General features: G+C 35.6%; 1 protein-coding gene across 1 annotated transcript in view; it reads left to right on the forward strand.

The window, feature by feature from the left end:
• RIMS2 (regulating synaptic membrane exocytosis 2) overlaps nt 1-27,940 on the forward strand; it is a 504,339-nt gene that overhangs the window by 323,988 nt on the left and 152,411 nt on the right. Inside the window, exons 15-18 of the mRNA XM_086609332.1 lie at nt 5,085-5,097; nt 10,386-10,542; nt 11,298-11,349; nt 14,763-14,878. Coding sequence (XP_086465458.1) covers nt 5,085-5,097; nt 10,386-10,542; nt 11,298-11,349; nt 14,763-14,878 — 338 coding nt within the window. The remainder of the gene's footprint in view (nt 1-5,084; nt 5,098-10,385; nt 10,543-11,297; nt 11,350-14,762; nt 14,879-27,940) is intronic.

Below are 27,940 nucleotides of genomic sequence, written 5' to 3' on the forward strand. Positions count from 1 at the left end.
AAAGTGGACATTAAAATCTTCCGTATGTTAGCTAGCCTTTTTACAGGAAATAGGTTGTTTACCTCCTCTTTTGACAACTTGTAAAATTACAGTTTTTACAGTTTAGTGAATGAGTCTGCTTCCCTTACCTGAGTTTTTGATCTACCTTTAGTTCCTTTAAGATCTTTTAGCTTTTGGATTTGTGCTGACAGACAATTCTACACTTTAATTGCATTTTAATTCAGACTGTCTGTGTGGGTGGGAAAGTTTGATGTTCTTTTGGTTTTGAAATATTTATTTATTGCCTTTCTTTTTTTTGCTGCTGTCACTCTGTTTGCAAGTCTTTTGATTTATCCTTGTCTTATCACCCACATCCTTCTCTCGTTTAAGATTCTTCTATTCATTAGCAGACTCATCACAATTTTGGTTTAACTATATGGCTTCTTTGCGTGAAATGTAATAATTTATCCATTTATCTTTCTGTTTCCTTCCCTCCCTCCTTCCCTCCCTCCCTCCTTCCTTCCTTTTCTCTTATCCCACTTCTTTCATTTTGTATTTTCAGGTTTTATTTAACATGACACTTCATTTTGCTCTTTTTCCTTCTGCCATATAAATACTGTATCACATCAAGTATATTTGCTAACATCTGTTGGGTACTCTCAGTGATCTGTTCCATAAAATTAATGCTTATTCAAAGTATTGAACCTGTGAACTAAACTCTGCAAACCTTTAAGGAGAGAAGAATTCTCTTTTGGTTCCTCTTTAATTTATTTTTGTTCAAAACAGTAGACTAGATGACCTTTGAAGGTCCCTTCCAACCCAAACCACTCTATCATTCTATGATTCCATGAAATCCATGGACCTTCCTGATCCCATTATGTATCTATTTGTAGTTCATTGAAAGCTATATGCGGTCTGGAGTCATCATGTTTCTGATTGTAGCTGAGATTTTCTCTTTCTCCGCAACACCTTTTTATATAGCTTCTCTGGTATTGGTCCCATAAGATCAATTGACTTCGTCTTTGGATAAGCTGGTGATAGGTAGAAATCCAACAGTGGAAGATCTTTCTTATATGTTCATCTGTAAGCAAGATTGTGTCTATTTCCTATAATATTCTTTTCTTTATTTTATAAATATTTCAAATATCTCATGGAAAAATTATTCTTAAAAACTATCACTTCTGGTGTCTTGTATCTTATCATGCTTAGACAAACTTAATATACCTCAGTCTTATTAAAGAGAGTGTTATCTGTCAATAGGAACAGCTTTTAAGAAATAATGATAAACCGATTGAAAACTTAAATCTATTTTTTTCCTGGCTATATGTATATCCTACACCAGCTACTGTCAGAAAGGGTTGTAACACATTAGATATTTAAACAAATATGCAAAAGTGATTTTTGACAAGATTTTAAAATATCTCTTTCATGTACAATATACATTCGTTTCATCTTGAGATCAAAAGCACTAGAACAGAATCTCTATCATATCTCATCTCTGCTGGATTTAGTCGTAGCACAGGATAGCAGAAGGAGAGACACTAGCAGTTCTGTTTTTGTCTTTTAGATTGCTTGTACATAGCCTTCAAATTATTTAAAGCATTCATTTTGCTGTCCTGGACAATAAACTATGGCCCTCATGAAGTTCTCTATCAGCAATTCTGTGTGGGAGCACGTAAGCATCTTCACGTGCCCCTTAAAATGCTGTTATGTGCTTATTGATAAAAGCAATACAGTATTTTTATATTGATTTTAGAAAAAAATGAGAACACTTTACAAAACACCATTTAAGTTACCATAATACTAAATACAATTCAGTGAAAAGCAGAGTGGTTTTTCTTGTTCTATTGACCAAAGTTGAATGGGCATTACAGTTAGTGAAGTTCAATGCGTATGGACTATAATTTCTATATAGTTATTTTCCCAGGTACTTCCTCATAATGCATGTGGAAGCTGCTGTAACCTACTAAGTACAAGTAACCTACTGAGTATGACTTTATGAGCAAAAAGAGACATGGATTGTCAAGCCCATTTAATCATAAAAAGTCTCACCTATTGTTGTAAGACAAATACTAAGTGAGATATTAATGTTTAAAATTGAGTTCTACACCAGTATCTCATCTGCACTACATTATTTTATGAGACATTTGTAATCTGAGATATATTTCAATAGATGCATCCTCGAAGAATGTAAGGCAGTGAATTTTGCATAAACTGCATTGCAAGCCTCTGTAGAGAAGAGCTTTTCCAAGTAAGAATGCAGTCCTCCAGCCATGAGAAGATAAACATTTATAGTGATAAGTTTTTATCATTATGCAAAAGATAGCAAGATATTTCAGGAGCAAAATAAGAATACAAATAAGATGTTTATTCAGAGGATGATTAGAGCCAAGTAGATTAGGAAAAACAGTAACAGCCAGTAAAGAAATTCTTATTGAACTTATGTATTCAAGAATGAAAAAGCAATTACTCATTTTTGCTTCACTTCTCAAAATACCTGAGGAGTCCTTTGTTCGAAAGAATTCTTTCACTGTCATGTTACAGCCTTCCCTGCCCAGAAAACGAAAGGCCCTCTCTCTACTTGCTGATAATGTGATCTGAATTTTTATACGTGGATGCTGTTGATGATTACTGCTCAAAGTAGGTACAGAACACATAAATTGGTTACAGCTTGAAATCAACTGCCTATTGGAAGACATCTTACAGCATTAGTATATAGAGTGGATGTTTTCTCCCCTTACTAAAAGGATTTCACTGTAGATCACCAGCTAGCCCTAAGTGGAAGTCTGTAGTGCCCCAAAAGCCCAGGAACTACACACATAAACATTAATGAGCTTTCCCTTTATTTTTATAGATATATATTATTATATATATTTGTAGATCATCGATAATTAACAGTAGCATTCTCTTCTTTAAGTAAAGTTAAGCAAATATGAACTCAGCTTGTTCTATCATAGTCCTAATATCTACGGAGTGACAAGGCATAATGGAAAGCTGAAAGGAAGTAGCGTTCCTATCAGACACTCTCTTGGTAGATGCTTTGCACATGAGGGAAAACCTAGTTGAGTTGAGTACAGATGTGGTGGCGAGCACTCCTAAGAAGAAAACACTTCATGAAAGGACTCATAAATTCCAATCGACAGTGTCAAGAGGAGGCTAATTTGAGGGACATGCTGGACAGCAGAAAATATACATGTATGAGTACTTAAATAAGAAGAAGCATTATCTGTATAGTAACAGTGTTTTTCAAACTTTGTATGTCATACTGGGTAGAGCTAGAAACACCTCTTGAGGACTTAGTTACTATGCGGCAAGTAACCAATTGTTCCTACTGTAATGTTTTTTGGTTCCTTTCACTGTATATTCATTCTTCCCGTATTTGTAAAATAATATTTTGATACAAAAAAATACCCAAACCCATCCATCATGCATCTTCAAATTATAGAGTATTCAGATATCAATAATTCAATTGATTTGATCATTTACTGTCAACAGTTTTTCAGAGGACATTCAAATTCTGCATTTAGATGTTCAAATCACCATAGAAGCTGAGCGCATTTGTATAAAAGGTCTGAACTGTCTCCAAAGTGCCCATGTGTGAAATCTTGGTATGTGAAGCACTTCTGGCAATTTGATTATGCAGTTGTTTTTAATTAATGCTTGTTCTAAGCCTGGCCACAGTGAGTGTTAAAAAGTAAATATCTAATAAAGAGAAAGCTTGACACCTCAATCAGTGCAGATGTTAAAGTGGAGAAAATGCCACATAGCATCAGTGTCTGAAACAAGTAAATTATTTTCCCTGTGAAGAACAGCAGTTCTAATATTGCTTTTCTAGAACAATTTTCATACAAAGAGTTTCTCTCAAGTCAATCAAGCAGCAAGTCATCTAAATTAAAAGCTTCATTAGTAATTTTCAGTTGGTTTTTTTCAGGGTTATTTTAGTGCAGTCGATGTGAACCTCATATTTGGAGGTTTGTGATTTGCTGTAATTTGGTGCCTGAAAGCTACAGAATTTGATAATAATTTGTTAATGTTAGTGTTTACTGAATGTGTACCCTGCATGGCGTAATATTAGCACAGTACAGCCATAATGTGTGGATGAATAAGTCAAAATATATTAATATTCTCTCTTAAAACAGATAAAATTAAACTTCAGCTCAGAGGAAGCTATATTTAGTGTGCCTTGTAAAATCCCTCGTTTGAGCTGTATCTCATTTTTTAATGAAACTCTCCTATGAAAAGAAGGTGGTGGCATTGCAGATATAGAATCATAGAATCATAGAATGGTTAGGGTTGGAAGGGACCTCAAAGATCATCTAGTTCCAACCTCCCTGCCATGGGCAGGGAAATCCTCCACTACACCAGGTTGCCCAAAGCCTCATCCAACCTGGCCTTGAACACTGCCAGGGATGGGGCATCCACAACTTCTCTGGGTAACCTGTTACAGTGCCTCACCACCCTCTGAGTGAAAAATTTCTTCCTTATATCTAATCTGAATCTTCCCTTTCAGTTTAAAGCCATTGCCCCTTGTCCTATCACTATACACCCTTGTAAAAAGTCTCTCTCCACCTTTCCTGTAGGCCCCCTTTAGGTACTGGAAAGCTGCTATAACGTCACCCCGGAGCCTCCTCTTCTCCAGGCTGACAGCCCCAACTCTCTCAGCCTATCTTGATAGCAGAGGTGCTCCAGCCCTCTGATCATCTTCGTGCCCTCCTCTGGACTCGTTCCAGTAGCTCCATGTCCTTCTTGTTGGGGACTCCAGAGCTGAACACAGTATTCCAGGTTGGGGTCTCATGAGAGTCGAGTAGAGGGGCAGAATCACCTCCCTCCCGACCTGCTGGCCACGCTCTTTTTGATACAGCCCAGGATAACGGTTGGCTTTCTGGGCTGCCAGCGCACATTGTTGGCTCATGTGAGCTTCTCATCCACCAGCACTCCCAAGTCCTTTTCTTCAGGGCTGCTCTCAATCCATTCTCCGCCCAGCCTGTACTTGTGCATGGAATTTGCCCCGACCCACGTGCAGGAACTTGCACTTGGCCTTGTTGAACTTCCTGAGGTTCTCACAGGCCCATCTCTCCAGCCTGTCAAGGTCCCTCTTTGTCAAGGTCCCATATCTTTGTCATGTGCCCATATTTAAGTGTCTGCAGCTCACAGTTGTTTATCACTGATTATCTCTATACTGATTATAAAGTTCTGTGTACTCTGTATGTTGATTTAAGAGGCTTGCCATTGTTATAGAGCCTTTGATTCTATGGTGATGACTTAATATTTATAGCTGAAAGCAGATTCCAATGTTTATCCTATTTTTACTACTGCTATAAATAACTATCTGCTTTGCTCAATAGCAGCTCCTTGGTCAAGTTGTACTTATGACCCGTTTTTACTGTCTATAATTTCTTTTCGCAAGAAAATATTTTTACATTCTTTCTCTAACCTTATTTTCAGGACATGGAATATTTTTGAAATTGGAATTTAAATTGTACCTTTTCAATTGAGGAATGTCACCATAATTTTAGAACGGCACCTGTCTTGAGAGAAGCATGAATGTTTCCACTCCTGGGCAAGCAAAGCGAGTCATGTTCTAGAGAGAATTAAGTTTTCAAGTTAGATGTACCGAAGTTACCACTTCATATCCCATGGTCAATCAGTCATCAATATCAGCTTTAAAGTCTACAGTTTAGAAGAACTCCAGTGTTGATTGTTAAACATATTTATTACAGTGGTGGACCCTCCTGTGGTGTACAGATTGGTGTTAGGCATGTTGTTAAGCCTCCTGTGCAAGCTTTGTGCTGCTGACATCTTCCTGAAGCTTTGTAACTGAGGAGCTGGCCCATTGCTGTCTCTGCATCTCTTGTGGCTGCAGAGTCATCACAGATTGTCTTTCCTCTGAAGCTCATGTGTCAATGAAAGGCACAAATTTCCTATACACTGAAGTATTTTATTTGATAACTAGTAATTGCAACAAAAGCCATTGAAATTTAATGAAAGAAAAAAACATGTGAAAGACGATTGAATCAATTCTTTTGGTATCAGCAGAGTCTCAATATACTTTATCTTGTGAAGTTCATTCTTAAACAGTTTCTTAGGAACTTTTATATTCCTGCTGTATCCCACTGTATCCGAGGTGGTTTCTTATACTTTCTAAATTTTGGGTTGAAATCCCATACCAGTTGAAGTATCAAGTAGAGTCTAGTATGTGCCGTCTTTTTTATCTAGTTTCACCTGGAAAAAAATCAGTGCATAGGTGGCATAAATACTGGCTGGACACACAACAAATGCTATCTATGTGATTCAAGCACAGACAACTGTTTCATTCTGGAATCATAGTGGTTACGTGCTAAAAAAGAAAAGATATAATCAACTGTATTTTTGTTTTAACTATACTGTTCTGATCTCTAGATTCAGAAATTAAAATAAATATTACACTGGCCCTGAAGCTTGGAAATCTGCATTTATTTGTAAAAAATCCTCAGTGAATAAAACAATAAAAAATTACGTTTTAATAAAAAGTAATACCTAAAAAAAATCCACTATTATAAATAAAGCAAACTTGTTTTTAAATAAATAAAAAGAGTCAAAAACAATGAATCATTGAACTGTGATATACTGGGACCAAGTGCCTTCAAGACAGATACTGTAACTCCAAACCATTTGATCTACCAAAGCTGGCTTTAGACAGCTTGTTTAAGTCCGAAACTTGTCAAGAAACTTGCTAAGCTTTATTCTTTGGATGTGAAAATTTTGTATATGATTATACTTTTTTCTCTGAATGCGTTTCTCAGAACTGACATAGTCTGAATGAGCAGTCAGCTAGTTCCTACATAAGCCTAGCAGTTTTCTTAGATTCCCAGGAAATAAAAACAGTTTTCACCTTATTCCTATCAATTCTTTTGAAAAGTACTCTAAGATACATTGTCAGGAGAAACTGCAGGGCTTTGGATCCTGAGTGGATGGAAGCATCCTCCTTGCATTCTTGATTTTGGCAATTAGGTTCAAAACATGGCATCTTCTGTTAACTGGATATACATTGCTTGTTAATAGCATGTAGTTTTTTGGATCATTTTTCTGAAATATCTGATTTTTCTCATGCATTCATACCGTTTAAATATTTTCCTTTACAATTTAGGTTTTGTTCTGGCTGTGGTTGGAATGATAATAACTATAGTCAAGAAACCCAAGAACCTTACTGGGTCTATCCTTAAACTCCTTTCTGTCCAAATTTAAACACATGTAATATTTTCTGATATTGCAACTTTATAAAATGGATATTTTTACTGAATAAAAATATTACATTCTACAGATGCTCACAAAAAGTTATCTTCTGTGAAAGTCTAATATGGTTGTTTTCACTATGAGATAGGATTCTATTTTGCTTTGTCTCCTAGCTAGTGAAAATACATAGTGTGAAATAGGGCAGAGAGCTACATTAACTCTCCAAAACTGAAAGAAGACTTCGGAATTAACTCATGTTAGTTGGTTGCTGTACTGAAACAGCTGCTTTTTAATGTGTGACCTGTTGGTAGTTTATTTCTGGCAACAAAGCGTAGAGAATATTAACCTTTTTCGTTGAACACAGCTTAATATGTCTAGTTTTGTTGATGCAAAATTATTAGGAGTGCTGATAGTTTCTGCCTTTTGAAATTGTTATAAGGAAGCACTATCAGTGTTAGTCACCAGAAAGCATTGCATGTCTGCTTCCAATTTAATTAAAACATTTTTGAGCAGGATTATACTTGACAATTTAATTAGACAGTCATATATTTTGATTTATTACAACAATAATGTGCAAGTGGTCAACTACCAGAGCAAGTTAGAGCTGGAGGAAACTTTTTGTTTCAAAGTAGTTAATTTCTTATGTATACAGATTTAATAAATTTAATTATTTGATTTACTCACTTCTAGGAATTTTTTAGACAGAGTAGGTTTTTTTCTTTGTGTTTATTATTTGAAATCCTTTCCCTTCACTATATTCATTCAGGTCACATACCATATGCTATTATTCATTCCCTTTGTCCTTTGGTGTCTACTGTACTACCAAATATTGTATAAAACTGTTGATTTAAATGTTAGGGTTTTTTTAAAGTATTTTCCCAGTTCTTCGTAACTTGCTTTTCACCTGTGATTTTGGATTTATGCCTTTCTGGAGATAACTTCTTATTTTCCCAAAATGTATCAATTTATTCTTTAAAGATTAGAATCTTTCTGCTGCTTTAAGATTATCTTTAGAAATGTGTTTATTTCTCATTGTTATTTACAATGCTTTTCAATTAACATAATCAGAAAAAATAACTGATAAGGTATTTTCCAGAGTTTTCAATTATTTTAATGAAAATATTAAACCTTGTTGGAATAAGTTGATCACTGTGAAATCAGAAAAGATGTTGTTTTGTGTTGTAAGGATACTGTTTGCAATTAATCACCTAGTCTTAGTGAAAAACCAAGCCTTTCCAAATTATTCCAATTTCAGTTGGGCTTCTCTGTAGAAAATATGAATTTGGGGTTTTGTTTTTATTTCAGTATATGGATGATATCATATTGTATTAGCTGCTGGTTAAACTATTTATATGATGAGTTGGTAAAAAAATGATAGATCTTTCCTTTATTTATCGGCCTTTATCACAGCTCACTCCACCAGGACTTGATGGCCTTTCCTCTAATTAACATAAGCAGTGTTTCTCTTCTTCAGGGGTCAAAATATCTTTATTATACTGGTATCTTTGTACTTGAATGGTTAGTGAGCAATATCCTGTTTTGATAAAATTCCCCATTTCTCCTGTGGTGATTTCCACCCAGAACAGTGTTGCACTGGTCCTTATATGCCATATCAGTGCGTATGCTAATAAGTGTACCTCATACACGGGATAAAAGTCTGTAGTTCATAACTGTTTCTCAACTGAGACTACATGCAGCATGACTTGATTGCTTTGAGGTGATGAGGGACTATTTGATCCTTAACATTGTTATATTAATGGAATGTAGTGATGATGTGTTGTTTTTCCCTTTATGTACACACCTGCACACACACACACAAAGCAGCTTACACTAAACATAGGAGGAAGAAGTTATTTATGAATTAGAATGGTTCATATATATCCTCGGTCCTGAGGCTATGCAATAAATAGGAATACTTAGCTGGAAATATCTAACATTCTTAGAACCATAAAAACACCTGAATTAACGAGGTTTTGCTTAGGTGCTTACTGAACATTTTCCAGGAACAAAACTGTTAACAATCTGGATTAGAAGACCAACTACTCTTGGACTTTCAGAAGCATCTAATAGGAAAAGAATTACAGTATTGTGAGCCAGAATTTTTCCACTGCCAGGTGGATCTCTAATATCCGTACTTGGTTACTGTCTTCATAACAAAAGTCAGTTATATCAGTTGTCTTAACCACTAGGTGCGGTTTGAAGACCTATTTCTGCAGAATGTTATCACCAGATTAAGATTTATAGGTCTTCTATTTCTTACCATTGCATATTAATTTGATGTTCACAAAATTTGTGAAAACTTCTTTGAAACTGCTGTATATCTGGCATCTCTTTTTCGCAAAGAGTATTGTACCCTGAGACAGTGAATTCACCTTTTTCAATTTGAGGCAGACAGTCACTTTAATACATGCAGCTTTTTAAAAAACTTTTCTTAAAAGCCTACATAAAATGGCCCTGTGGTAGCCTTTTAAGCTATCATAATTGGGAAGGCTTTTGCTTAGACCGTAATGCCTTCTATTATCCTGATTCAAGATTAGCTCCAGGAGGTAAGCAAGTGTTTGCATGGCCTTAGCTCCTATGTTCGTGAAGGATTCATGTTGTTTAAATTCAGACATGTGAGTGAAATCTGATATTGAGTCATTGTTACTTTAATTGTATATACAATCTTTACAAATACAAATCTTTCTTGAATGCAAACTGCATATTTAACCCTGTAGTAGTTTCCTATCCCAAATTTTTAAATTGAACTTTGGTTCAGTTTTAATTGTGGACATTTCTGTTTGACATATATTATACGCAATCGTTACAATACAATTTTAATTAGAAAATGCAATAATCCATTTTGTACGTTGTTCTAAGGAAAAAAATTCAGTTTTATTAGTTTTATTATTAATACATCATATTGACCACAAATAAATGGCAAATTTGGATATTTTGGTTATTATAAATCCCCAGTTTGGTGCATGACAATTTATTTCTATGCTTTTGAAGTATAACTGTAGGAACCATAGCGGTACTTAAATTAAGCATAACAACAGGAATCAACTTACATATATATTTTTTATTGCAAAAAACAAGAAGACATGATAACATTCTTGATCAAATTCCATCTTTTATCATTTAACTGCTACAGATATGGTAGGAAATTAAAAAGTTCAATTTCACATTAACTGAATATTTGCATTTCTTTTTAGATTATCGACATAATGGGAGAGATCTTCAAAGTTCAACGCTATCAGTGCCAGAACAAGTTATGTCATCTAATCATTGCTCTCGATCAGGGTCCCCTCACCGTGGAGATAGTATAGGACGGACTAGATCGTGGTCTCCCAGTGTCCCTCCCCCACAAAGGTAAATTATTTAACTATGCAGATATCTAAATTTAAGTTGGATTGATCCTGTAACAATACTGGAAAGAATCTCCAGACTTTCAAAATGGCAATGAATTAATTAGATCTTATGAAATTATGTAAATCAAGTAGTTTTTTTCTTATATTATACTGATGTGCAAAAATTCACCTAATTTTGTCTCATTTTTCATAAAAAATCAGTACATTCCGATCTCAGGAAAGGAAAAATATTTATCCAGATTTTCATTTTCAAGAGGTATTTAGAAGGTGCCATGTTCTATAGCATGTGATGATTTGACATTTTCTTAGCATTCATTTGTCAGCAACTGTTTTCAACCCTTTTGTTGCATAGTATTGAGGTTCTGGGAAAGCCATGCTTCCTGCCTGCAGTAACTTTCGTTCTACTATTTCTTCAGACTTTTGAAGCATCAAGAATAAATTGACACATATACAATTTTATACTGAAAATGTCACTCCGGATCATAGAATGCCTCTGATCACTTATTTATCTTGTGAAACAAGTATCAGGACATTTCTTCTGAAAGCTAGCCATTTTGGATAATGACTATTACATAATTGAAAATACTGTTTAAGCCAGAATTAAGAATTTCCTGCATTGATAAGCTTTCTTAAGACGAAGCAGAAGGATAGATTTAAAGGGGAATGAGCCTGGTTTCTAGCATTTTTGTCACTGTGTACGGGTAGGTCTCCAGTTGGTGTATTCCATTGGAATAAGATTTTTTTTGCTTATAATAGCTCACAATTCCCATTTAATACTCAATATCTGGTTTCCAATATTTCCAGTCAGGTACATGAGTGTATCCCTTTCTTCTACAGCCATTCTGATTCTCTTGTGTTCTGCTTTCCTATCTATTATCTTTGTTCTTTTTTTTTTCAGCTTAAAATTCTCTTGACTTCATACTCTCTTACTTATGTGTTTACCTACAATTTCCTGTAACAGATACAGACTAAATGATAACCTTTTGCATTAGTGAGGTTATAGGATCCCAAATTATCCCATATCATCACAGAACCGTTAACAGGCAGAAACTGTAAGTTTTTACTTGAAATCTGAAGCCACACGTAAATACAGCCTGACTTCAAATGAGGCATAAACAGTAGACACAGAGGAGCCTATTCTACTATACTGATTTCAGTCTAAGTAATGGGCCTGTGCTAAATTTGTCCTGGATATAGACATAAATGTGAGCAAAAGTGCTTTGTGTGATATGCACGCATGGCGTGTGTTTGTGCGTGCGTGCATGCTGTGTGCATTTTCAGCAGAACTTTTACCCAAGCTAGTAATTAACAGTTGTCTGACACCATTGAAAAACTTTATTTTCATTTTCTTGTAATTTTGCATTTCTTTGCATGTATGAAATGTTTCTTGCTTCCTGACTTTCCTGAAGCTGAATTTCTAAATACAATTTTGGACTTCCGGATAAAAATGTTTCAGCTATTTCCTACATTTCACATTCAAACGCATTATTTACATATATCTCCCTGCCCCCACATCAAATAATTTCTTTGAGAACTTGTTGAGCCATAGAATCAGGTTGTCAGAACTTGAGAGTTTGTAGAAAACAAGCATAATCCTTGGGTTACAGAAATTACTTTTTTATTTCTAATGAAAATCCAGGTGTACTTGGCAAAGCTATAAGCATTGTTAATCACATTTGCATCATGTTTAGTAGAGTTTGTTATAAACATGCTGCTATAGACATGTGCTAGCTGCGGTAGGCATGCTGCATGCCCAAAGATCTCCCAGTTACTGATTGATGGCCTCTGCAGGCAGGAGCTCTTGGACCATAGAAGTGCAAGTTGCTGTTATATCTTAGAAGCCATTTTGCAGTCCTCAGTCCTTCTACTGGACTTTGTTACAAACTCCACCAAAACCACATTGCATAGTAGCTGAGAATAAATTATTACTCCTCTTGTAATGTTTTCAGCTATTATATTTAATTGATTGTTATTCTCTGCAGATAAGAATGGAGTTTAGACTGTGGCAGGCTCTGAAGAAGTCATGTTAGCTTTTTCTAAGACTGTCCATTTGAAAAAGCAACATTAAGGTGACTATAGAAAGTGGCTAGGCTGAAATGGTGTGATAAATTTAGTAGGATGCTCATTATTGTCTTCCATCACTACCTGCAATTACACATTTTCAGGTGCTTATCTGTTGCCTGCTTGCTCTGTACATGTTCTGTCAATTGCAAGAAAGTTACAAAGGAGTGAAGACATATATTGTGAAAGCAACTTTTATTATAGAACAAGTTTCATTGGAGAAAGTATGTCATTTTCTGTTAAATAGTAAATCTGGCTGATGAAGACATCCTTAGCAGAGTGAAACAGAACAGGAATAGTGATAACACTTTGAAGTAGAGAAATACAGTTGTGTAGGATGTTACAAAGCAACATGAAGTCAGAATCTGATATTGTACAGAAATGTAAAAAATAATTTATTTAGAACAATAAACTAATGAAACAATCTTATTGAAAGTGATTTGAGCTGATAGGATGGTTCTGAGTTTTCAGGACTAAGGCTTATAATCAGAGTTCAGGCAGGAGTTTTGATTGTGTGGGCAGACAGCAAAGGTCAGATCTTGAGAAGTTTTGCATAGAAATGAAAGCTTGAGAAATCTTAAATGTCTAAGTCAAAAGAAGAGATAAATAAAATAAGATGATAATACTATAGACAGAAAAGAACCCAAGGTTTTTTATTTTGAAATCTGAACAAAAAAGACCCTGAAAAAATGAGTCAGACAGAAACCAGAGTTCAGAAAAGAGGAATGAGAACTGGTTGTTGCGAAAATTAAAAAAATTAACTAAGAACAGCAGAGGACCCCTGTCAATATCTGTTTTAGAGTACAAATATGAATGACAGAGTCCAATGGCAGGGTAAGGCTATTCTGGATTTTCTATTGTTTCATATAAATAAGGCATTAAAACATGTACAGAGAAAAAGTTGCAGGAAAGAGTTGTTGAGTGGAAGGTAGAAGATTTATACCCACTTTTAATGTTGCAAATACAAAATTTACTAGCCAGAGTAAACTTTGTATTTGGCTTCATGAAAGCCAGAATGGAGAAATGCTTTATGAGAAATGAAGTACAGCCAAAGACAAAAGTTTATGTGTAGTGCAACATCTTCATAGCACTTATACGCAGAAGTAAACGACAGCATGGCAGCAACAGTGAAGGATGCACATACAGATAACATCAGGGATTGGCAAATGACAAAGGGTAAAGATGACAGGTACCAAAGAGCAGACAAAGTGACAAGGAAGACCACAGGAACTGAATGGTATAGAAGTGGAAAAAAAAAGAAAAAAAAGAGGCCCACATTAGGGAAACTGCGGAAAGGTCAGGATGGCAAAATAATTTTTGTTGGTTTAAATTTGAATTTGTGTGGAGGGCAGCATGCAAACTATTATTCAATCTATACAACAATTCTGTTTTAAATTATCCAGGAATTGTTACAGTTAACTGTTGACTTTCTATCTTCCTATTCTTGTGGATTTGTTTTACAGAGCAGAAAACAAGGAAGTTAGTGTATATCAGTAGGTATTAATGGTTAAACTGAGTAAAGCAATCAATGGTCATAGCTTTGGTCTCAATAGTACAAAACTGTAGAAGTGACTGGTGTTCTTAATGAAGCCTGCTACCATGTGTTACCTAATGAAACAGTTCTGCCTTTTTCAGTTTCTGTGCTAGTGAGATTACAGAATAAGCTTTCCAGTGCAAAATAAGCTTTACTGTTGAATTCAGATGACAATGTTTTCATCAAGCTGCACTTTACCGTACAGCCGAAAGTCCTCATTGCATCTTACTAGAGTATACATCTTTATAGCATAGCCAGACTCAAGAGCTCATGGATAATTCTTCACAATGTATGCTTCAGCTAGAAAGGAAATTTTCCTTGAAGGTACTAGTCTAGAAAGACTAATTAATTTTGTCTAAAGTTAACCTTTTAAATAAATTAATTGTATCCTTTCATTTCCGAACAAACAACATTGACACAACAACAAAAAAAAAAACAAAAACCCTCAAACCCTATCCCTATCATGGACTTAGCACCTTTTAATGTAAGATAGTTTTTTTTTTTTTACCATGACATTGAAAATTATGTCAGAGTAAAAGCATACAAAAGACAGGTCAGGTAACACATCTCCTTATCACCATGTTTGCTAATAACTGTCTATACAATCTGATGTCTTTTATCCTTAGTCGGAATGTGGATCAGGGACTACGAGGGACTCGATCTATCCTGCGCATTACAATACCCTGAACCGAATGGATAGACACCGTGTAATAGATGACCACTACTCCCCGGACAGAGAGAGGTAAATATCTGACTGGAATTAGAAACAGCTCTATCCTACATTCATCGATGTGAATTACTTCAGCCCGGTAGCTCACTAAGTAAATAGGAAAATTACTTACCTAATCCACAGATGACCATTTCCCTACTTGTTTATCCGCTGGTTACATGATATACATTAAAAAATATTACAGTGCACACAAGGCTGACAAAACTGTCAAGTTAGTGTATGTTGCCGAGAGGAAATCTGAAAAATCTATGAGAATTATGCAATTATAAAAGACAAATAGTTTTGTTCTTTTTACTAAGATAGTTTTATGTACTATATTAATAAATGCTTTAAGTGCTGAATATCTTGGAAGAAATCTAACAGTAGATTTGGTCATTTTTGCTGCGGAATAAAGAGGCATAAAAATGGATAATTTCAGCTCAGTATTAATGTAAGGCTCCCATTGGATAGAGTGCAATTCACAGACATAACAAAGTATATTCTAGCACTATGTTTGTCTTTTCTGAATTTTATGAGCCATTTTTTGTGTGTGGAAAAAATAAAGGGTTGTTGCAATGTGTGTTACAATGAAATCAGGGTCTTTGTATTTAGAAGCACGTCTTACCATGTTTGCCTAATGGAACTTCTCAAGGAGTGAGCAGAGCTGTAGCAACCTCTATGAGTTTTAATGCTGTAAAAAAGATTGCAGGCAATAGTTGGCTACTGTAGTTAATTTTACTGAATTAATTATGGTGGTGCCTTTGTGACATTATAAAAAAATATTGATAAGGTCTTTCTCACCTCATTGTCTTCAGGTCAGAAAATCAAAAGAAAAAGTATTTTTTTACCTTTAATTTTGAAACCTCCGGCTTCTTATACACCAAGATAAAAACCTGCACATTATAATCAGAGAGGCAATGACTGATAGATATTGTCCCCTTTATAACTGCATATAGCAAGGATGATACAGATGTATTTGTCATCTTATGAAGTGCTATGTGACTAGTATTTGAAGTTAGTACTGGTAAGGATGATTATAGAGGTTATTCCTCAAGTGACATCAAAGCATATACTAAGTGTTGCTAACTGTAATACAAAGAATGTAAGAAATCAGTGGCTTTTGCTAGCAATATGATCAGAAAGATGAATATTTCTTAAAAGAACTTTAATGTGATGATCAATGATATTTCTTAAAGAAATTAATGTGATGTCAATGATTTTTAAGGAATGTAAGATAAAGTTATCAGGAAAGAAATTATAATTAATTGTTTCTAATTAGTTAAGTTGGAAAAAAGAGTATTAAAAAAAAAAGCGCATATCTATTCAAGTGATTTACAATTGAATTTGGCCAAAAAAAGATCAAATGGGTCAAAAAATTAAGATATTGAAAAGCAATCAAGTATTTATTATCCAGAATTATAATTGTAGTCATTACAAATATAATAGATATATAGGTGAACCTCTTTTTTTGCATGGAACTGTTTAATATTTCTGTTATGTTATAGAAAAGAATACTATTTAGTTGGTTCACGAGGCTATCTGATTTCCATACAGAAGGCAATAACTTAAGGATTCTGAGCCGTTCCTTAAAAGAAAGAACGGAATACTTTTGGGATAATCGATTTTTAGACTAGTCATCCCTGAAATAGGATCTAATCTTGTCCTTAGAGCCTGTATATGCCCTACGGAATGCTCCTGAGTTTGTTTACTGTACGAGTTTATTTACTGCCTCCCAGATAAACACATAGCAGTGAAAGGTGGCCTGAAGTACAGCACCACATCTTTCTCCATCACTTCAGTCAAATATGGCCTACAGACTGGCTTGGCTTAGAGAAAGAGAATTGTTTTTTTAGAATATGTCAGAAAAAAACATGTCAGAAAGTTGTTGGTGATGAAATTATTCAATTTTCACGTAACCATTCTAGATGAAGATATATTTGCTTGTTAGGTGTGCTCCGAATCTCTGAATACAGGTTTATATGTCATCTGTATTTTCCAAAATGCACACAAAGGTTCTCCTATTGTACACGGTGAGTGGTTGCCTGTGAAATCAGATGGTTACTAGTTATGCCTCTATTGCAACGTACAGTCTCTGAAGCATATTGATCTTGGGCAACACTCAAGAGAACAGAAAAAGACTATTCCCAAACATTAATCATGTTTTATATTCATTGCTAGTTTGACAGTGGTTTTATTAACAGAAGGATTGTTAGACTTCAAATTTTGTTACTGAATATTTGTGATACATAACAAAAACAATGATGCTTACACAAATCCCTAAAGTAACTTTAATGGTATTAATTCTGCAAACTGCTGGAACTGCAAGCAGTTGGGAGAACTGGAAAACCTGAACCTTTGTATAGGTTTATAATCTCTCTACTTGTCATCTTTGTTTAATTCCACACTTACCTTTGAAAAAAACCCACACTTTCCACTGCTCTGATGGTTGTTGTTTCTATGGTCCATTTTCCCCCTGGAGCTGTTTGCAAATAAGAGACTGAAAAAGTACCGTTTTGTAGAGTGTATGTAGCTCAATTGCTAAGTTAAAATCTGACTGAGAACAGGAGTAAGAAAATTCTTTCCTTCGTTTTGTAGATAATTCAACATAAAGTTCTCTAATGTTTATGGCACTAAGGAGTTAGTTGAAACCACATACAAAAATATCTAATGACCTCAAGTGTTATGGCAATGTAAATATTCCTTCAAAACTGAATGCATAGTTAGAAGTGAAAATCAAATTATTTAAAAAAAAGCTGAAAGACATTTTTTTCTTAATTTAATTTGAGATAATCTGATTTTCAAACACCAGGCCTTTAAATATGTCAAATTATATACTGATTTTGTTGACAGGGTAAAGTTACAGTTAAAATATGTATCTGTGGTGGTATTATCAAAAATGTCAGAATTATGCTGTGTATACTGGTAATTCAAAGTGGGGGATCAAATTAAATTGTTACCTATATATTTAGTATCGATGTACTAGTTCATTATTGTCAAAACTCAAGGAGTTTTTTTGCAAGTACCCACAATGTTTTATGGAATAGCCTGATTTGTAATGGAAAGAAATATGAATGCTTATGACCTAAAATAGTCTCAATTTCCATAAGATCCATATCTGTAATGGGATAACCTTGTAAACTTCAGTTTGACATGTTTTAATAAACTCTCTGAAGCAGACTTTTACCTCACTTCAGAAACTAAAGCTAATCTAACTATAGAGAAAATGTTGGAAACAGCCAGATTTGATCTGAGAGTTTTATATTAAGCTATCAATATAATTAGGTGAATTATATAGGAACAATGTGAGAATCTTAGTGTAGTTCCAAAAACAAGACATCTGCCGAAACTGTATCTGATATATATATTACTTTTTGAAAGATATATCAGCAGTTAACAACAAACACCAAGACAGTGTAAGGAAATTGTACTCAGACCAAAGCTCTAACCAGTTTAGATACTAATTAGTAATTGTTAATCTCACTATATTCTTTATTCTAGATGTGCTCTCCCTGAGGAATGAAATTGCCAATGGTGAATTTAGCACAGATATAGTAGGCTAGAGCATTCAGAGAATGCTTAACTCAAAGATTCTTGCAATGGAAACGTATGAGAAAACTCCTGAAGTACAAATGTTTTTCTACTAGGCACTTACAAGGAAATAAGAAAAAAAGCAAGTTAAATTTTGGGTTTGCTATCCCTTCATCAGGACTATTGCATAGTTTCCATTTTAAAGAACAAAAGTTGTTATCTACTATGTTAAAGTAACGAGGCAGTCATAGCCATGATTACTTAAAGAAATATCCTCCGTTATGTTTAAGTCATTTCAGAGATGTTATCTTAGAATCATAGAATCACAGAATGGTTTAGGTTGGAAGGGACCTCAAAGATCATCTAGTTCCAACCGCCCTGCCATGGGCAGGACACCCTCCACTGCACCAGGCTGCTCAAAGCCTCTTCCAGCCTGGCCTTGAACACTTCCAGGGATGGGACATCCACAAGTTCTCTGGGCAACCTGTTCCAGTGCCTCACCACCCTCAGAGTGAAGAATTTCTTCTTTATATCTAATCTAAATCTACCCTCTTTCAGTTGAAATCCATTGCCCCTTGTCTTACCACTATGTACCCCTCAGGTACAGGAAGACTGCTTGGTATCTGGGACTAGCATCCATAGGGGATGGGCATCTGGGATCAGATGGTATCATCCCACTGGGACTGGTGTCTGGGACAAACATACCATCTTGGTATGCTGGGACTAGCATGACTAACACCGCTATAAGCACATGTAAATACAACCTGTCTACTGAACACTTTGTTTCATGCTGTTGAAAGAAGCGGGTTTTTTAAACATGTCTTAAAGTAAATGCCAAAATAACATGCAAAAAATTCTGGTTACTATGGTCAAACCACCGAAGACCAAAATAATTCAGTACCACGAGTCTGCTGCATATTAGATAAGGTGCCATTTAAGTAGCTGCTTCCATTATTTAACACAAAATAAATGTGGCCAAAAGCAATACAAATTCTACATTGCAAAAAGTCACCTCACACTAGCAGTTGCTTTTTCTATACATAGCAGGATCCTAATCCAATGTTGTCAATAGCTAGGTGTCGGATTAGGTCAAACTAGGAAAAGAGTTTTTGAGACATTGCACCATAGTGAAAAAGAGAAAATTTAGCTTTTTTTTTATATATATCTATTTATTAATACACAGCTGTATATGTAATTAAGTAATCATTTATTATTAGTTCATATTTTACAATATGATCATTTAAGTCTATATTACAGATACAATGATATTATAAAGAGTAGCTGATGCTTTATGTGGAAATTTTGAGATAACATCTTCAGTTTTTAGTTATGTATGTCATATGGGTACATACCCATATGAGGGTATGCGACGTCATTATTTCTTTGTTTCTTCAAATACCTAGTAAATTAAAGAAATGCGTTACTGAAAGTTTTTTATAGCTATGTTATAAAATCATATGCTTCAACTTAAATCTCAATAATTGCAATTCTATTTGTCCTTTCAAAATTTTACCATGTGCATTAATAGTATATTGCACTTCCTAATTATTTTGTATATCTATGCCTACAATTGCAAGTACAAACATACTAGAGATTGTACCAGTAGAGAAGCCTATAGGTAAGACTATCCTACACTTTCCATTAACAGATTCTTTTTTCAGTTACTTAAAATGTTCCCGAATACAATTTCCTGTCCCGGGGCTCTCAGTCATGAGCCCTAATGGATTTAACTGCTGAAGGGATTGCAGTCCTAGCACACTGCTGTGTTTTAGCCTTGCAGTAAGGATGGCAGAAAGGAGAGTGTTTTCTCTTGAGCTGCTGTTATTTACAGTGGGCACATTACTTCACAGTCAATCGCTGTTAAATTGCACAGTTATCATCTGCACCCCCACCTGTGCCTCCACGCGTCTGCTGAAGGATGGGAACCTCCAACAGAGGGGTGGAGTAGGAAGGTGGCAAGAGAATTGCGGTCTTGCAAATGCAGCTGCATCTGTAAGGACTCACGATTCAAAACATTCAAGCCAAATTAAAAAACAAACAGCAACAAAAAAAGTCATAGAGACATTTCTCTGAATAATATACACATACAAAACACCCATGTTAACCTAAATAATAATGCACTTTTGATAAAAGACTTCGTGCTATGCCCTTTGGAGTGAGGACTTAAAATACATTATGGGGAGCACTATGATAACATGGCAATATGTTCTTGTTGAAATTCATCTTGGTTGAATATGTGTCAGTTCACAAATTCTCTGCTCATAATTGCTATTGTTTCACAGCTGAAGTCTTCAAACTGTCTATTGCAATCAGTTGGAATATTTCTAGCATTTTATCTTTCCCAGGAGATAAGCAGAAATTTTCTATAAAATTAATGTAACAAAAAGCATTCATGTCATTATCAGTGGAAAAACTGTGGATGTTAATACGTAAAGAAAATTTTTCTCTCTAAAAAACTTAAACTATTAAATAAAACTATTTGGTTAATCCTTCCTACGAATGTAGCAGGGGAAATTATATAACTGGTATTTTATTCTTGAATGGCATTTGCCATTTTCTGAAGGTTGAGAGCTTGACTTCACATTTTATTTATGTGGTTTTTAGGTGCAATTTCCCAGGTGTTTATGAAGCAACATGGAAAACATTCTACCACAGAGTACTCCTGCTTTGTTCAGATGAGAATCTAAACTTTTGGAAGTATATCACTGGCCTTGCTTGTTTGGAAAATTAACTAGTTGTAGTAGCTGCTTACCATGGTTGGAATGAGCAAGCTGCTAATAGGAAAGTATAGCACACTTTTTTTCTCAAGTCATATCATTTTATTAGTTCCAGCCTCCTCTTCTCTTGAACAATTCTACCCTTAGTCTCACAGTCCTACCTTGATCCCAGGTCAGGTTTTTTTTACAATATTCCTTCCCACAATACTTACTTACCCTAAATTTCATATGCCAGCCCTCTCCCTTTTTCCTTCTATCACTTTCAATGGCTCTTTTTTCCCCTAAATGTCTGACTAATCAACCCAAAGAACCACCTCTTACTCTACAGTCTAATTATGCTAATTCCCATTTTTTCACTTGCTAGATTTTCAGAAGATCGTAACTGAAAAGTTTAAGAGTATTTGGTTAAAGGTGAATTCATACCAGTAAAAATTATATTTATTTTTTAGCAATCTTAATAATTCAATAGTTTGTATATTTTTAGTTTGTGATTTCATTGAAAAAGTGTAAAAGAGTGTTATTAAAAATGGAGGACTGTAGTTTTGCCAATGATACAATGTATTACTTAAATTACAATACACTGGAAAAAGCTATCAGACTATATAAACAGTAACATGATGGTAGAAGTTTCTTGTGTCAACTGAGTTTGATTCATGCAGACTGTAACAGTAGAACAGATAGCCTTTTTTTTTCCTTTCAGAATTGTTTATGAGTATTCCATAAGCACAAATTTGTCAGGATGCAATAGTACTCCAGTACTTCATCCTTTCCAGAGAAATACTTGGGGGTCACTTCCCACTCTAATAGGGAAGCTGGAACGTTAATCAAATTGTGGCATCTGATCACAGAGAAAGAAAATTGAAAGGAATAGGTTATTTTCTAATGCCTTATCCTTACTATTGAATAAAATATCCCAAGCAGTAAAGACCAGGTTAAACTCCGCTTACACAACAAGGACAGAAAGGTATGCCATGGATGGGTCCAGCGAGGCTGTGTGTGTGTGTGAGAGAGGGTTTGTGTGTGCGTGTGTCTGTGCGTGTGTTTTCAAGTGTGCTTCTGAGGCTGTTCTGGTATGTCAGGCCTGATCCTGGATACTAAGTACTTCCAATTAAGCAATCTAATTGGTCACTGAATCACCGATCTCTGTCACCATTTTCTGTTCACTTGAAAAACAAAAGTTACCATGTTTGCCTGTGTGTCTGGAATCTTGTCAGAATAGTGGAAATCTGTTCTCACCTGATGCAGGGGTGTGTTGTGGATGTATGATGTGTGTGTGTGCGTGCGTGTACACGTTAATGATCATATTGCAAAGTCTGTAGTGCTGCCTTATCAGACTCGCTTCATTATTTCAATATAAGCAAAAGGAGTTACTACTGCAAATTTTCTGTCTGTGCTACCTGTAACAAATATGTAGTGTTTCAGAAGTCTGTGAGGATGCAGAATAATATTTTCGTTTTGCCATACCATCATTTGATATACCTCTGCCATTATCTACTACAATGTAGCAAATAAGGAATGTGTGGTAAAAGGCTAGAAGTGTAAATGAAGAGCACCAAAAAAAAAAAAAAAAGTATCTTTGAGTTCTTCGTCTTTTTAAAAACCTGGTATGTCTAATCTTGTCCATGTCTCCATTGTCTTCTGAGAGTTCCTGTCTACATATGCATATGAGATCATGATTTTCGTGAACAGCTCATGCAAAGCTTAATGGTTTTACTACATTATGATATAGACCAGCTGTTAGCCAAATGAAAATTGCACATTTCAGTTTTGGACAGTGAGAATTAGATACGTTATAGGCATTTTTGGTGCTCTGTTGTTAACATATTTATAAAAACATAAAGAATTATTTTAAGTTAAATACATGAAGTATTAACAATAAAGAAACAAATAGAGTATTGACAAGTTGTTCAGAAGACAGATGGCATTTAAGCCTTTTACTCTGCGTGTTGAAATACATAAAGCACAGAAAAATGTGCTGCCTCCTAATGTGCACTCTATTGTATTTTGATCTATATGATGTCAGGCATTCTCTCTTCCATACAGATATGACATTGACCTTTCCTTTCTCTTTTACTAACCATGCATATTTTATGGAAAATATTTCTATACTTCAACAGAAACTAATTCCAGACAAAGAGAGACACATGCTTACATGAATAATATATCTGTAATTATTACTGTAATTATATTATAAAAATGCACAAACATTGCTAGGTTATATGTTCTTAATTTACAATGAATGCCATGTACTCTAGCAAGTTACTTTGTTAATGCATGTATAGAACTGATTTTCCTTCTTAGTGAGTTCAGACATAACTTTCCCTTGGGGAAAATCACTTTTGCTCGTGTGAGAACATTTTATAGTGAGTTATTATCTATGATGAGTTAGACACCATGGATAACATGGGCTCTAAAGAATAGGGAAAAAATATAGATAGCCAGTAATGCCAGAGCATCAGGTCAAGTGTAAGCTAAGGCTTACCTCACTTCTCTATATAGAGAAGCAGAGTTCTGGATGATGAGGAAGCATATTTCAAACTTGTTATAAGTTATTACATATCAAACTGTATAAGTGATTGTATCTAAATGCCAGCTTACTTTGATTCTGAATTCCTGAATTAAAAAAAAAAAAAAAATAGTGAACTGCCTGCCATACATTCACAAGAAAAACTCTTGAAAGACAGTGTTCTTGACTAGAGCTCTGAGTTTCTAGAATTATTAGGAGAAAATGTGAAACCAGAGGTTGGGCACTTAAAATAGTTTAGTGGGGATTTGGAAAGGAGTTAGAACTCAAATCCTAAGCAGAACATTAAATTATGATGTTCATTCACATACAAGTGAAGGGAATAGTTGGGGGTGCTTCTTCTTATGGCTTATGCTTGCAAATAGCAATTGCATTCCCACGAAATTCGTGTTCTGCAGTGCATGATCTGCTTGGAGTCCTAGTTTTGTTTAAAGCTTTACTCTTTAAAAGCTAGTTGAATATATTATATTTATTTGATGTCTTATATTTTTGAAAGACTATCAAGAAAACTTGTCAGTAATTCACTGGAGAGATAAAAGGGGAACTGAAAGTCAATTGTTAACGTTAAAATGTCATCTACCAGCTGGAATCACTGGGTTACTTATTAATACTAATGTAATATTTGCAGCAGCTTTGTGGTATTAATTCCAGGGTTGTATCTGATTCATTTAAGGACATATTCATGTAGCTATAGCCTGAGAATGTTATCGTGTTATGATGAGAATAAGCTGGTTTACAGTTGCTTCCCATCATCACACATATAGCTACTGTGGAGTAGACTGCTGCGTTTTATTTAATTGTTCGTCCTGTAGATGTGCATGTATTCTAAAGCAAATTTTTAAGAACATAATGGAGTTATTTTTTAATGCTTCTTGGCAGCATGCTGACTGCAGGCTGTTATGGGTAGACTGCTTTTGATACTCAGATCTGTGCATTAGTTTAAGAACCCTAATGGTTTTTGCAGCCTCCAGTGTAGCTGTGATTATTTTCTTAATTGTTAGTTCTTCTTAGAATCTCATCTTCAAATTTTCAGCTTACTGTGTCAAATTTGGCCCTGCTGAACTGTGTACTGTCTCTTCATTCTTGTAACAAACTGCAAAGTTTAATTTGCAGAATCAGGGACTTAAGTTAGAAGCTTTTTATAGTGGTGACTATGCTTTTGCATTTATTTGACAAGAAGTGAGCACAAAGATCTCTATAGTATACAATTAGTCTAATATGCTTATAAAGAATATTACATGTCCGTTATCTTTGGGCAGTCTTGGCTCACTGGGGAAGTTCCGCTGGACTGGAGGCTGGCGGATGTTCCCCCATTTACAAAAAAGGGCGGAAGGAGGATCCGGGGAACTACAGGCCTGTCAGTCTGACCTCGGTGATGGGCAAAGTCATGGAACAGGTTATCTTGAGTGCTATTAATGAGCACATACAGGTTAACCGGGTGATCAGGCCCAGTCAACATGGGTTTATGAAAGGCAGGTCTTGCCAATCAAACCTGATCACCTTCTATGACAGGGTGACCCGCCTGGTTGACGAGGGAAGGGCTGTGGATGTAGTTTTCCTTGACCTCAGTAAAGCTTTGATACAGTTTCTCATAGTGTTCTGGTTGAGAAACTGGTAACTGCTGGCCTGGATAGGCACACCCTCCTTTGGGTTAAAACTGGCTGGATGGCCGGGCCCAAAGAGTGGTGGTAAATGGGGCTAAATCCGGCTGGAGGCCGGTCACCAGTGGGGTTCCCCAGGGCTCAGTGCTGGGTCCAGTTCTGTTTAACATCTTTATCAATGACCTGGATGAGGGGATTGAATGTACCCTCAGTAAATTTGCGGACGACACCAAGCTCGGAGGCTGTGTCGATCTGCTCGAGGGTAGGGAGGCCCTTCAGAGGGATTTGAACAGACTGGATCGTTGGGCTGAGGCCAATGGCATGAGCTTTAATAAGGCCAAGTGCAGAGTCCTTCACTTGGGGTATAAAAACCCCAAGCATCGCTATAGGCTCGGGGAGGAGTGGCTGGAGAGCTGCCTGGCGGAGAAGGACCTGGGGGTGTTGGTTGACTACCGGCTTGATATGAGCCAGCAGTGTGCCCAGGTGGCCAAAAAGGCCAATGGGATACTGGCGTGTATCAAGAACAGTGTGACCAGCAGGAATAGGGAAGTGATCCTGCCCCTGTACTCGGCACTGGTGAGGCCGCACCTGGAATATTGTGTCCAGTTTTGGGCCCCTCGCTTTAAGAGAGATATTGAGCTCCTGGAGCGAGTCCAAAGAAGGGCGACCAAACTGGTCAAGGGGCTGGAAAATAAACTTATGAGGAGCGGCTGAGGGAGTTGGGGCTGTTTAGCCTGGAAAAGAGGAGGCTGAGGGGAGACCTGATTACGGCCTATAAATACTTGAGAAAGATGGTGGGGAGGTAGGGGAAGGGCTCTTTACATTAGTGTTGGGTGATAGAACAAGAGGAAATGAGCATAAGCTTAGTCAGGGGAGATTCAGGTTGGATGTAGGAAGTATTTCTTCTCTGAAAGGGTTGTCAGCCACTGGAATAGGCTGCCCAGGGAGGTGGTTGAGTCCCCATCCCTGGATGTGTTTAAGAATAGGGTGGATGATCTACTTGAGGATATGGTTTAATGGGGATTAGGGATGGTTGGACTCGATGATCTCTAAGGTCTTTTCCAACCTAGAAATCTATGAATCTATGAATCTATGATGATACACTTTATCCACATGCAAAAGAGACAAATATAAGTGTAGGTAATATAGCTACCTGTAACAATGTGTTTGATTACTATAAAATTGTTAATTATAAGCAAATTAAGACATGAGAAATAAAAGTGCAGCATAAAAAGGAAGTTTTCCATGTTTCTTGTCGAATTGGTTTACGCTTCCAATGCGGACTTGTGTGATTAGGTGTTGCTTTTAAATAGCCCACTTCAGAGGAGCTGCAAACCAGGGACTCCTTTGCATTCTAATAATTCCTTGTAAATTGGAAAAAAAACCTATTTTCAATATCATTTTTCCTGTACTGTGTGCATATATTTACACTAAAAAGAGAAATAACATTACTCTATTTTTGATAATTGGAAAATATCTAGTGCTGTAAAAAATATAAGTATATTAAAAGTAGATAAATTTTTACATATTTTCAAAACATGGACAAAATCTAAATATCTTGGTTTTATTATTTTGAAATGCAGGCATTTGTTTTCTGGCATATTCTATTACAGATGGTTTATGTCTTCATTAATTATTTAAATAATAATGGGACTTTCATCTAAATTCAACTTTTATCACAATAGGATAATATTAGGAAAACTCACACTGGGAAAGCTCTGGAGCTAGCTATGTGGGGACAGTTTTCTCAATGGTGGAAGCTTTTCAAACAGACTAGATAAACCTCTGCCAAAGATATTATTGATACTGAGGTTATCGGTGCCTTCAAGCAAGGTCAATCTGACTTCTTGAGATTGCTTTCAGACAGAGATTTATACATTTTTTTCCTCCTAACTGAAATAATTTAGAAAGTCCCAGATTTTAGCTATCCACTTGACCTGTAATTCGATACTGGCTTCTCAGAACAAATGTGTAAATCATCTAAATAATTTTACCTTTAGAACTGTATATCGGATTTCTAATTTTGTTAATAATTTCAGTGTTCCATACAATGCCTGTATAGCTCCTATTTTCTCAGATGTTTATGTCCTCTCTTGTGTGACGTGTATCATTCCTTCTCCATCTTATTGTCTCATATTTGTATTTTTCTTTCTGCCATCTACTCAGTCATTATGTTACTTTGCCTCGTTCCCGGTATACCCAGTCCACAGATCACCATTACAGAGATGCCAGGTATATGTTTTCCTCTGTGTGACTCTGTGTGGATAATGCATGTACTTCTATGCACCTGTATGTTCACTTTTGTTTTTATTAGTCTGTGTATAGTGGTAGAAAACTTAGAAGTGTTGAGTCAATATCAGCATTAGCTTTCTTAATACAGTGTGTAAACAATCACTGGGTAATTCTTCAAAGAAAATGATTTAAATGAACAAACACAAATACCTGCTGACACTGTGTTTTTTGAATACAGAGTGTCATACATACATATATGGCTGTGTTAAAGATTATAATAGATAAAACTGGAGTGTGATACCTTTCTTGTAGTCTCAGGTGCAGGCCAAAATGCCTTAATTTTAAAAGTAATTTTGCAAATTCACAAAATTGCAGCTGAGTTTTGTTCCAGTGTTTTGTTCTGTTGCTGACATTGGTTGTTTTCATGTTGTTTTTTATTCATTTCATCTTTGTGTTGCTTTTCATCGTGTTCACCCTTTATGTTTTGGCAGCC

Source organism: Tauraco erythrolophus, chromosome 3, assembly GCF_009769465.1.
Source record: "Tauraco erythrolophus isolate bTauEry1 chromosome 3, bTauEry1.pri, whole genome shotgun sequence".
In the NCBI taxonomy this organism is placed as follows: Eukaryota; Metazoa; Chordata; class Aves; order Musophagiformes; family Musophagidae; genus Tauraco; species Tauraco erythrolophus.